Genomic DNA, 13,857 nt, shown 5'->3' with positions numbered 1-13,857 from the left:
ACAGAACAGTCATTCTCATATATTATCAGGAATTTCTTATATTTGTAATTGCATACTCTGTTAATCCCATGATTATCAATGAAATTTAAGCCCCATACCCACCAACATTAAACCACATTCAAAAATTTAAAATGATCCCCTCCATCTGAGGGTCCGAGGATTAGAACCATGGCCTTGTGCGTGCTAGGCGAGCGCTCTCCAAAACGAGCTATTTCTTCAGCTCCAATAATTTGTAATAAATTTTGTGAAGTTTATTTTGTTTTGAAATATCATACCTCTTAAAATATTCGAGAACCTATGAGAATCATTATTAATTCATATGAAAACATTCCTTAATTAAGGTAAATCTTTTATTAAACCATAAAGTAATTCAGCAACTATGCAGGAATATCACTTTGTTTGATGAGCTGGGTGGGAGGGGGATTACAAAATTGTATTTTAGCTCATACAGTTATTAAGAATCCCCCTATTTATTATTAGATATTTAGAATAGTTAAGTTGAAATGAATTTTGATAATGAGACTCCTATTCTGACAAAGGCTTCCATGATAAAATTTGAACTATCTTTATCAGGAATAAAAATTTTCTAATAGTCTGAAATAGTATTGGAGAAGAGTTGGGTATACCTTTCTACTGGTGAATAGGAGGAGGAATTTCTTAGCATTCTGTCTTCTATAATATATTCTTTCTGCCATTTTTTAATCCTACCCCCAAGCAAAACCTTTCCAAAACTGTAAGATTGTCTCTTATTTAGGGATGTCTTTAGTCAGTCCTTTCTTCCAATGTATAGGAATTTTATCCAAGTTTGTGCATATATCTTTAGAAGTCCTAACTGAATTGAACTACAATATTTTGTTTCTATGAAGGACCTTTTTTGTACATGATATTCTCTCACCTGAACAAAGGTCCAGGTTCCATGAATTTGTAAATGCAAAAGAAAAGTAATTTGGGATTCCTGAAATATATGCTGTTTTCATCTATGCCATTTCATGTATGACAAATATGTGTGTGTGTGTGTGTGTGTGTGTGTGTGTGTGTGTTGTGATATATGTCTATATGATTCAAAGCCAGTAGTGTTCCCCTGAAAGTTTTTAGAGAACACTGTAATAAACATGGTTTGTTTTTAATTATCAGTAAACTGTATATAAAGGGTTCCTTTGTCTTAAGGATAGAAAGTATGTTTTCTTAAGTAAATAATATTCCACTTTTGGTCTTTTACAATTATTTTCTTTCCTTATCTATCCTTTTTAAAAAAGTAATTTCATAAGGATATTTAGGTACTTTTTGTGAATAAGTTATTTCATAAGCTTTTGTACTGTTTACATAATTAACCTCAACTTCTACTTCTCTTTAAATCTTAGTGTGATTTCCTTTATTAGTTAATACTATTTTACCTATTTTAATATGTGTAGCATAAATATGCATTACATGTTTCCTTATCACTAGATTATAAACTCTTTGAAGGTAGGAGCCATAACTTTTATTCAACTACCTCTTACCCATGAGACCAGCTTGGTGCCTTAAATATGAGTGCAACAGAGTGTGATAAGCATATGTCAAAGTATTGTTTTTCTTTACAGATTTGGTTCATTTGACTTGTACATCTTCCAAAACAGCAAGAGAAGATTTAGAAGCAGTTGTGAAGAAATTGTTTATTCCATATACAGAAATGGAGATAGGAAGAAAAATAAACCATGATTCATGGTAAAGTAACTGTAATACTCCTCTTACATATCTCATGAAGGCTTTTACAACCTGAAGTGAAATATGATGTATTCAGCAACAACTTTCACATGCTTTACTAAGATGTTTGAAAACAGTACCTGCTTAAACATGGGGGAATATTCTCTAATAGTAATGGAAAATATACATTACACATTTACATAAAAACATAATTATATAATTAAGTGCCAATGTATACTTTACATGCATATATTCTCACATGCATAAAAAGACTATCAGAAAATTTCTCAAGTAATTTTGTTGCATTTTTGGGCAATTTTTCTTATGACTCTTTATATTAGTTTTTTTAAACAGCGTATATTCCTTTTTCTTATAGGAAAAGTCACCTTCTTTAAGGATAAAGTGTTGATTCAACTGACAAGAGTCAAATATTAATTGGCACATGTAGAGTTCCTTCCTAATTAATAATTTCTTTTACTGCATAGTATGCCAGTGATGTGATGAATATTAGCTCTCAAATGTATACATACTTCTTATTTATTGTGAAAAAATGTTTTTCCACCAAGAATTTTTAAAGATTTTCCTCCACATAATAGGGTAACTTTTGTAGTGTGAATGGAAGAAATGTGGCATATTTCATGTGTAAGTGATCAAAAGTAGCCTATCTTTTAGCTTATCTCCTTGTATGTTGCTTTTCTTAATGCAGAAAACACAAGGGGTGTTTTATTTACATAAGAAGACAAACTTTTCCATTTTCAGGAACTGGCATCAATACAATTAAATTATTTGTGTGCTGCTTGAATAAATTCCTCCCATCTAATACTTTAGAATTTAATTTTTTCTTATTTATGTTTCATTTGAGAGTATCATATAAATATTTGGTTCATTTTTAAATATTTTATTTTAGAGTTATGATACATCATAATATTCCTAAACCTAATATGGAATCGAAGTTTTATCTTTTAACTTTAATTACATTGTGCCTTGCTTATAAAAACCCTGACTTTCTTTGTCATTTTTAAAATTTCTCATTTGTTTTAATTTCATTCTGTGATAGTGTCAAATAAAACAGTAAATTTTAATCTTTTTCTATCATTTCTCCTTTTAAATGTATTTATTTTTTATTTTGAAAAATCAGGCTGGGGAACATTACTTGTTCATTATGTAGCATTCTCTGGCCATTTCGATTTTGAACATTAATCTCAATGGTTAACATGATCCCATTTTGAAATGATGTATTGTTTAGAAGCTGAGTGAAATTCTTTAGTAAGAACTATGTGTGCAGAGGGGTCCTCAGGTGCACTGAGGCACTGAAAAGCTAGTTTTCACTGACACATGGCCCTTTTTATCATCAGGATGAGGTAGTGGTCATATTTTAATTAAAATGTCAGAACAAATACTGTTGGAGTTATTGAAATGAATCACCAGATAAGGTGAGCACTGGGCCATGGCAGGTCAAAGAGGCAAAGTCACCTGCAGAAGAGAACTCAATTCATTTTCCTGCCTAAATGAGGAAGAATGAACTTTATGAGCAATATGAACTTTTAATACATTAAAGCACATTCTTCCCTGTAGAAAAAGTCCATTTTTTCATAAATTGATAGCTTTTATTATATTTTGATTATTTGGCAATCATGTGAAACCTTATGCTTTAGAGTATTGTAAATATTTATGTTAAAATGTCTACCAAAAGAATACCATTATTTGGCCTTATTTTCATTTAATTTTCTTTGAGTTCTACATTCTTATGGTGCTGTGCATCATAAGCCTTTGTGAAAGTCCGCTTGGTCACCTTGCAGGGAGGCTCATTTCTTGGAAAATATGATATTCTCTTTTCAACTGGAGGACTTCTTTGACAATGTTTCTGAAAGATTCCAGTAGGGTACTGAAGTTTTCCCTCTATTTCTTACCTTTCACTTTATACCTGCAAGCCAGGACCCTTGAGATAAACTCTAGCTCAATAAGTCTACTAATACTTTCAAGAGCTCTACTTGCCAGCCTTCTATAATTACATCAGAGATCTCTAAATGCTTTTCTGCTTATTTTTTATTTCTTTTCCATATTTTTATTGGTTTATTATAGTTGTACATAATAGTGGGATACACTGTTACATATTTCTAAAGGCACTCACCCTTCTCTAATTCTTAGTCCAAAGAAACACCAGATGTTTTTTGCTTGATGAACCTGACTGCAAGTGAGAAAAGGGGGTGATTACTCACCATTCCTTATATGTTAATTCTTCCATACTAGAATTTCATGCAAAGAACTAAGAAAGAATTGGATAGTGATCAGTATGTACCAGTCTCACTGGTAAACTATCACGAGAGATTTCATTTTTTACCAGGAAAATTAATACTTTCAATACGCATGGAAGCAAGACTTTAAGTAGTAAATTTTGAAATGTCTGAAATATAGTGTCATCACTGTACCATCTTCTTTCTCTTTTTTCTCTCCACCATACATGGCTTATGAACTTAGCCATTTCATTTCATTCATTTCTATCTCAAAGAGCAGCACTTCCTATGAATTCCCCTTATAGGTGTAGTTTGAAGTTGGTGACTGATAAGAGGATTAAATACTTGTTGGACTGTGAAAGCAAATGTCCTAATTCCATTTTTCTATGTATTCCATTCAGACTCAATCAAGGCTACTCTGCCATGTGATGAAAACAGCTTATCTTAAAAGGTTGACTCACTCCTTACACTAGGCATGCAACTGTAGATCATTTCTTGTTTTTATTCAGTTTACCAAGTCATCTTTGTTCTTCCTGCTTTTATTCAGTATTCATTCAAGTTTAATTTGTCCAAGATCTTATTCTCACTTTCCTATTACTTCTTTAGTCCTTCACACTATTTAAATGAATGAAGTGAGCTATTGGAGGAAAAACGTTATACTACTGGCAATTTGTGATGCATTTCTCAGCCAAAGTGTAGCTATTTTAATATTTTCTGATAATTGTATACTTCACAGCTGCATGTTATTTTCCAGCTTCCTCTCTGCCTTCCAGCTGATCTCAAAGAAAGATGAAGCAATTATATTTATCTTTGAAGGTTTCAGGTCAAGATTGATAGTTCCCTTGTATCTAGAGCATTTTTCTTCGGTCTGTATCAACTCTTCACCTTCCACATGGTTTCTTTTCAAAGCCTTAACCTGTTAAATTTCTTTTCTATAATCTATTGGATTATTCATTTCCCCCTACTTATACTCAGTGAAAACCCTGACCTGAGCTGGAAATTTCATGAAATACAAGATAAGCTCTCCTAGCATATGCTTAGAAATGTACTGGGCAATATTAAAGAGCTTCAATACCATAGCCCATTTCTCTCTAATGCTCCCCAAGTCTGTGTCACAAATCATAAGCAGTATATTTAAGTATCTTCTCATATGGTTTAGTGAAACTAAACTCACCAGTTTATGAAAGCTCTGCTTTAGCTCCTGAACACCAGTCCTTTATGTTCTTTTGTTTTTTCAATAAATAGGTTTTTGACATCTAATGTGTGCCTACGTGAAGTTAGTCATACCTTAGACTATAGATGTTTGCATTTAAAAGTGACACCTAAGATCACTTCTCAGCTTATTTATTCTGTCACACTCATAATTGTAGATTATTCAGGATGAACTAGAAAAACAACATATTTAATGTTTTTACAGTGCAGATATATTAAATATAATCAAATCCTACTTATCTTGGATTAGGGAATAGGGCATTCTCGTTAATTGAATACTGCAGTTAGCTGAAAATTTCTCTGCATTGATTACCATTTTAACAATGGCAGTAATTATACCTTTAGCATTTTCTTTATGATTCACAAGTTGCCTCATAAACTTGAGTAATCTTTATAAACATCCATTATTATTATCATAACAGAATTTGAATTTTATTCAGACTCAGGCTAGAGAAAACTTTATAGTCAATAAATAGATTAACAATAATATTTTTTCTCCACCATGGAAAATTTAATTATAACATTTTTAAAGAAGAAAGGCTGAGAAGTGATCATCAAAATAGTAACAAATAGGCTTTAGAAATTGAGGTTAACAAGGTTGGACTTTTAATAGGACATTATACTTTAATTATACTTGAAACAAGGTCAAAATCAATTCAAATTATTTATTGTCTGTTGTGGGCTGGCCCTGTGTTAGGGGAAGAGGGTAAGGACTAATTCTGCCTCATCTATGTATACCCAGCTCCTGTGTCAATGCCTAACATGCATAATAGACACTCAATATTAAATTGGAGGATGTGTGCTCAAAATAATATTGTTTCATGACCTCATTTTTGTTACTTGTGGTTATTAATTTTGTGATCCAATATGGCAAGTATTAGAATGTGAGTTATCAAAATTTTAATCCTGTGCATACCATTGTTAATAATAGCTTATTGTGATATATGCCATATGATTTACCCATGTAAAGTTGAAAATTCAAGTTTTAAAAATAATTTACAAAATTGCTGAAACATCAACTTTCAACTTTAGAACAATTTGTATTGTCCCCAAAAGAAACTCCATACCCATCAGCATTTGCTCTCCATTTACCCCACGTCCTGCAGCCTAAATAACTTCTGAATCCTATTTCTATAGATTTATTATTCTGGATATCTCATATGTATTTACTATTGAGTTACTGTATAATTTATAGTTAGATTATATAGGTTATATTTGTATATATTTATATGTATATTTACATATTTATTATATATTTAGATTTATATAGGTAAGATTGTCTATTTAGAACACAAGCAAGTCAATTTATATCATATTTTCACTTTATAGGGATAAACATTAATGTTAATGAGGAGGTGTAATAGAAATCCACAGGAGCACAGAACTAAATCAAATTAACTTACTAATCAAAATAATTTTAAAAATCTAACTTGCCTTAGGTTGAAAAACCATCATTGCTTGAAATACGAACTTACATTAGAGTTGTTAGTACACATTTACTAATTGTTCATATGCAAAAGTCTGATTTACTACCATGTCTAGTCATGGCTTTCTTGGTAATTGTTATATAGTGTAGTAACTGATAGGTACAGTGTGTTTTAGGATATAAGTAAGATTCATTTTTACATTTAGAAAATGAAGAAGTTGAAAAGCCAAGAATTCTATGGGCTCTCTATTTCAATATGAGAGATTCTTCCAACATCAGCAGGAACTCTTATAATGATTTGCCATCCAACGTTTATGTCTGCTCTGGCCCAGATGGTGGTTTAGGAAATGATAATGCAGTCAAGCAGGTAAGGATGTTGCTATTTCTCAATTTTTTATGAGTGAGTTGTTTTCCCCTCTGAGAAGAGGGAAGAGTCTAGAGAAACATCTCTCTCATTTAGTACCATCTCTGCATTTGAACCTGATACATTGTTTTTTGTTTGTTTCTTTGTTTTATTTTTGTTTTCTAACTAGGGACTGAAACAAGGGGCAGTTAACCACTGAAAAACATCTCCAGTCCCACTTTATTTTTAATTTTAGGACATGTTCTCAGTAAGTTGCTGAGGGTCTTGCTAAATTACTAAGGCTGGCCTCTGGCCTCCAACTGTACCAAGTTATAAACTAATTTTAAAAACAAAATGTCAATGTGATCTAAATTACATGCTACAAGATTATAGTTAAGTGATAATTTTATTATGAGATAATTTGCTTTCCAAGAAGATAATATTCAGGGGGTAAGTATTATCAAATTAGAAAATACTGTAACACAGTTTTGGTTCTAATCATTATATGCTATTAAATGTAAGTAGTTTTAAATTTGTTACATAGCTTTTGCACTCAAATGTCAGTTTGGAGAGAAATATCATAGTGCCTAATTTAAAGAACATCACTAATATTGATAATGAGCCTGTTTATTCTGATAAACTGCCTTCTGATTCCAGTATATCTCCCATGCTTATCTCAGTCACTAATTGTGATTTCTATTTTCTGAATGAAGAATGTTATTTCTAAAAATTCTCGGAACATCACCTAGGTTTTTGCCCATGTAAAAACAAACCCCTGCCAGTTTTTTTTTTCTCTATCCCTTTTTCTTTGTAATAAAATGCTTATTTTAGCTGTTGAAAAGTTTGTAAATGTATAGAGGTGAATATGTAGACATGACTCCCTTGTGTTCCTATTTACCAGCATATGACTTGAAGATACACTGATAATATAAAATGAACTGTGTTTTAAACCCACAAGTTAAAAGTGTATGTAGGAGGGGGCTGTGCATGCAACTCAGTGGTAGAGCACTAACTTAGCTTGTATAAGGCCCTAGGTTCAATCCCTAGTACTACTAAGAGGGGGTGGGTATTAGGAGTGATGAGAGCCTAACAAAGAGGTATTCAGTAAATGTGTAGCAATTCTGCCTCACAATCAAAGACGAAACAGATATGAAATAGTCTGGGTGGAAAGAATAGTGTCTGCACCAGCCCAGATGTTTGAGGAAGTACAGGTTAAGTTATAAGTAAAGCAAAACATGTGAGAGGTAGAGGTTGGAAGAAGTGGTTAGATAAGACCAGAGAAAGTAGGCCTGAAGAGTTTTATATGCCATACTAAGGATCTTGTATTTTACCATTAGTAATGGGGAGTCATTGAAGGTCAAAAATGGAAAAACAATTTCATTTTCCATAGACCCTTCTGAGGGTGGCATAGGATTACATGGGAAAACTCTAGCAGCAAGGAGACTAGCTCAGTTCAGAAACTGTTAGAATTGTATTCTCTATGCAAGATGTGCATGTCTAAATTATTCAGTGGAGAAAGAGCATATAGAATCAAGAAATAGAAAATGAAATCGCCCAGATTAGTGATGGTTTGCATGTAGGGAGTAAAGGAGAGAGAGAACATCTACAGACAGATAAGATAGGGATATGAGACAAAAAGGCTATCAGTTCTTACTGAAATGTGAAGGAGGAATTTGACCTAGGTCTTCCTTCTGCAGTAGGGGCTAAATGTCTCCAGCAGAGGCATATGGTGAGTTCCTGGGGGTGGAGAACAAAACACAAGTCTCTAATATTTAATTTTAAGATCCACAGTAAACAGTATAGTATTACTAATTAAAATCATCATGCTGGACATTAGATACCATAACTTACTCATTTGTAACTGAAAATCTGTACCCTTTTACCACCATCTCCCCATTTCCCCCACCCCCAGATCCTGACAACAGCCCTTTTATGTTGTTTTTATGAGTGTAATTTCTTTGATTTCATGTGTAAGTGAGACCATGCAGTATTTCAGGTGCCTGGCTTATTTCACTTAGCATAATATTCTCCAGGTTCATCCATGTTGCCTCAAGTGACATGATATTTTATTTGAAATTTGATAAGAGAGCAGATGTTAAGTAACCTCATTGCATGCACCCACACACTATGGTAGCTATATTAATTGATTTGATTATGGTAATCATCATGCAGTATATATAATCACACTGTATACCTTGAATATATACAGTGTTAACTAATATTTAAAATATCCAGAGTAAATGTCTTATCTAGAAATATACCCTTGAAGCAAATCCAAGAGGGAAAGATAATTTTCCTATCCTTGTCCCTTCTTTCAGGTCCACTTCAAAACTCAAATGCTCTTGTTTATTATCCCTCCACTCATCCATAAAAAAATCATGTGATACAGGATTCCAGATGTTAATTAAGTTAGATTTTGCAGCACATACAGTCTATATTATACCTTCCCAGCTCTGCCATTATTAATGCAAAAGCAGACATACACAATAGATAAATGAATGAATGTGACTATGTTCCAATAAAACTTTACTTATGAAACCAAACAGCAGTCTGGATTTGACTTGTGGGCCATATTTTGTCAACTCTTTGGTCTAACCAGTCATCTTGTATGTACATCAGGAATAAAAGTGAAGTCCAGAAAAACCTTGAAGTTTTAAAAATCAGCATATATCTTAAGAACCTTTAATGACTCCCTTTTACCAATGGAATAGAGTACAAGCTCCCAAGCATGACAGGCATCCTTATCTGATAGTGAGGTAATGAATTGTATTTCCGTTGATATATAGAATGAATGTTGTTGTATTCTCAACGTTTTGAACACCTGATAATGAACTTGGTCAAATGATGCCATCTTCAGAAGGTGGACTGGAATGCATATATAAAATAGAGGGAGAGTGGCTGGGGATGTAGCTCAGTGGTATAGTGCATGCTTGCCCTGTGTGAAGCCTTGGGATCAATCCCCAGCAATGCCAAAAAAGAGAGGGGAAAGCCATAGAATTGTGAGAAAGCCACTTTTGGAAGGTCATACTATTTATACAGGTAAAGTACTATAAATAGATGAAAGAAAAATTTAAGGGTGGCACTTAATTTTTTTACATAGTGCCGAAATGCACATGTATTTTAAGCTGATGAGTAAACTATTTTGTCTTTCCATTCTTGGCCAGGCTGAAACAATTTTCCAGAATATATGCCCCAATGAAGACTTCTGTCCACCACCACCAAATCCTGAAGATATTGTCCTTGATGGAGACAGTTCACAACCAGAGTCTTCAGAACCCAGTGCCATTCTAGAAGCCAACTCAGAGACTCCTGCTGAAAGCACAACCCAGGGAAACCTAGAGGAGTCCTCTGAATAAAGGATATATACCAAACTCAATACCCCACTTTGGAAATTCCCATGGACCTCAGAATCTTCTTAATGTAAAAAATTTTAGAAGTCAGCAGCCAGTTGACATGCAGAATTATAAGAAGACACAGGTCAAAGAAATCCATAAGGGAATTTTCCTTAAAGAGGACATTCCAGTAACACATAGCACTTACAAAGCACATTGACTTACCTGCCTATTTTAAATACCAAACCTATGAAATTAGCAGATAAAATTATAAATGAACTGATTCCTGATAATATAGCTATGGATATGAAAGTAATCCTATGCATTGTTAATAATTCTGTGGTGTTAGAACAACTTCTTCTTGCCACTTTGGATCCTTATTTGAAAGTTACACCTTCAGAATCAGCTCACATATTTATTTCCTTTGATTATTTATTAAAATTACAGATACGATCATATGACAAAAGATAAAATAATATGTAAATTCAATAGAGAAAACTAAAGCATCAAGATCCAGGCCAAAGTATGTGTTTGGAATAAAAGTTTGTTTTGTTTTTTTTGTGTTGATAAGAATAGAAAATGCCATAATTAAGATATTTAGGCACTTTTACAGACAAATCTTAAGTCCCTTACTCAGTAGTGTTTTAAAGTAGTAGTAGTAATATTTGTATGTGAATCATTACACACTGGAAAAAGCTCTGTAAGTAATAAAGAATGAAAGGAAAGGTTTAGATAGGATCCCTGATATTTGGAAATTCTGTCATCAAGTAACTGGAATACTAACCTAATTGTCTACAGACCTAATTTAGTCATATGTGTGCTACTAATGTTAGTCAAATAGTTTGTTCTGAGCCTGTTTCTCTATATGTAAAGAAGAAACAGTAATCTGCCTACTGTGTGACAGTGATTATGAAGATGAAAGCAATGCCATCCTTAGAATGTTTTTTCAGGAAAATTTTGTTTCAGAGTTTCTCATTGACTTGGGAATGAATGTCATAAAACTTGTGCAGAAAATAATTATTTGTCATAAAAATAGATCATGTTTTTATTAAGCTTTTTAAATGAATATTTGTCTTTGAAATTAGTATTTAGTAGTCTTTATAGACCAGTAAACATAGTAACAAATGGATTTCTAGGTTTGAAATATTACTAAGGCAAATACTCTATAAAGCCCTCATATTCCTTTTCTAACTGGTAGGCCTAAAACCATTAATGTCTCTGAATAGAGTGTAACATTTGGTAAACCCTAATACGTACTCTAAATAAAACTATGAGAGTGTGTGTGTATGTATGTATGTATGTATGTGTGTGTGTGGGTATATGTATATATACACACATACACATGCACATAGGTATCAAATCTACTTATAGCAACAGTGCCTGTATTAAATTTTCCCAATTCTTTTGAGCAATAGTTTGAAGTTAGAAGTGTATGTAAATAGACTTGAAGCCTCTTGTCACATAGTTTGGCTTTTATTGCCTCTCAGGGAGCCGTGGCTCCAGTGGAAAGCACATAGTTCTTACATACTTCAACTGCAAATGGTCCTGACTTTCCCTGGTTCTGGAGAACGTCTTGAAGCTAGTTGTGACTGTCATACGTTCATGGGAAATGGAAAGAACCAAGGAATGTAGCTCTTGTTTCACTTTTCCAACCCCCACAGATAGAGCTGAATCCAGAAGAAAGGAAAACTTTCCAACCTCTCATTATACAGCTCCTCCCCTGTCTTACTAGCCCTCTCTTTCCCTCTCTTCCCCTTTTATAATGTCACACACAAATCAGGGACAGTAGAATAACATTATAACCTAGTTTGTTATAAGGATTCAGATCTTTTTTTAACTGAAATCATGTTTCCTGAAGCCCAGTTAGGGCAGTGCACTGAATGCCTAGAAACATACCCATAAGTATAGCAGGTATTGGTCCTGCCCTTCAATACCAGCAATATAAAAGGTAACACTATGAGAGTATTAAATATGAACATAATGCAGTAAGTTGTACCAATCAAGATATTACACTTTTTTATAATTTTAGAGTTAAAGGCCTCCTGAATGCAGCATGCACATTAATGTAAACAGACAATCAGGGTAGGCCTAATATAACTAAACATTTTCAGACAGCCTTACTGCAGCTGTCTATATGTAGAACAAGACGCTAATTTGTACTCTCATGGCCCCGCCTACATGGCACCCTATTTTGTCCATTCAACAATATCAGACATTCTCTTCCATGTCATTTATTAAATACTGTTGAAATATGTAAAAGCTCCTGAGTATGATTTGTGATGATTACAATACTACACAGTTGCTAAGAACCTTGTTACAGAATTCTACTTCCAGTTGCCTCAGAATGTAAGATATTAATTCTAAAAGCTTTCTCTTCAGTTATCTTAATAATTAAAATAGTTGTATTTGTAGATTTTAAATCAAAGTAAGAAAAAAACCTTTGATTTTGTTGCAAAACTTTAAACATGAAGATGTAAGAATAAAATTATGTACATAATTACAGACATTTCAGTAGCTAATTAAAAATTCTGAAAATGTTATTAAAGACTATGTATTTAAATATTTAGTTATGCATGCTTATTAACCAAAAATGTTAATATTCAGTTATTGATTCATAAGAGAATTAATAACTAATCCTATAATGCTTCTATATTTTATTTCTAGTTGTTGTACCTGCCCAGGAAAACATATACAATGAAGGTCAATTTATATATTTTCTATAGTGAAATGGCCACATCAATGGGTAACTTCTAGAACAATGGTAGTTTCTTAGATTGGCATGTCCTTTGTCCAAAATAATAGCCATGATTTTAAACTTGATTATTGATAATAATTATTTATTCTGTCAAGGCCATGCTTCCCTGGATGAGTTGTTTACTGCTACTGGTATTGAATAATTTGTCTTATTCTCAGTAAATTTTCTCAAATTCCAAAAAGCATGTATATATATATATATATATATATATAAATTTATAATTAGCATACTGTAGCAGGTTTCAGAGGAAATAAAGACTTTTCAATGCCTTTCAGGTGTGATGTTCTATTTTTCATATAAATTTTATATGTATCAATGAATTAAAGATTGTCTTGAACCTGATTTTTTTTTTATAATTAGCCAATTATTTGAATATTCAGTTATTTTTGGTTTTGTTTCCAGGCATCTGCCAACAGTGTTGTTTTAGTCAGCTTTTTTGCTGTTATAACCAAAAAACCTGACCAGAACAATTAGAGAAGGGAAAGTTTCTTTGAGGGCTCATGGTTTCAGAGCTCCTAGTAATAGATAGCCAGCTCCATTCCTCGGAGACTGAGGTGAAGCAGAGAGAGCATCATGACAGAAATTTGTGGCAGGGGAAAGCAGCTCAGGAAATGGCACCAGGAAGCACAGAGACTCCACTTGCCAGGGACGAATATACCCCAAAGGCATGCTCCAAATGACCCACCTCCTCCCATCACACCCTACCTGTCCACAGTCACCACCCAGTTAATCCCTGTTAGGGGATTAGTACAGTGATTAGGGTAAGAATCTCATAATCCAATCATTTCTCCTCTAAACTTTCTCACTTTGTCTCACACAGGAGCTTTGGGGGATACTTCATACCTAAACTATAACAATGTTAAGTTTGTGAG

At 33.2% G+C, this 13,857-nt stretch overlaps 1 protein-coding gene across 2 annotated transcripts in view; it reads left to right on the top strand.

Annotated features, from left to right (window-relative positions):
* Window positions 1-13,165, top strand: part of Chm (CHM Rab escort protein) — a 166,703-nt gene extending 153,538 nt beyond the window's left edge. For both annotated transcript variants that reach the window (XM_047536712.1, XM_047536711.1), the window contains exons 13-15: window positions 1,581-1,679; window positions 6,762-6,922; window positions 10,063-13,165. In XM_047536712.1, the coding sequence (XP_047392668.1) occupies window positions 1,581-1,679; window positions 6,762-6,922; window positions 10,063-10,254 (452 nt within the window). In that variant the 3' untranslated portion in view covers window positions 10,255-13,165. The remainder of the gene's footprint in view (window positions 1-1,580; window positions 1,680-6,761; window positions 6,923-10,062) is intronic.
* The last annotated feature ends 692 nt before the right edge of the window (window positions 13,166-13,857 follow it).

This window comes from Sciurus carolinensis, chromosome X (assembly GCF_902686445.1).
Source record: "Sciurus carolinensis chromosome X, mSciCar1.2, whole genome shotgun sequence".
In the NCBI taxonomy this organism is placed as follows: Eukaryota; Metazoa; Chordata; class Mammalia; order Rodentia; family Sciuridae; genus Sciurus; species Sciurus carolinensis.
Note: the sequence above shows the minus strand (reverse complement) of the source record. Positions and strands in the feature narration are given on the sequence as shown.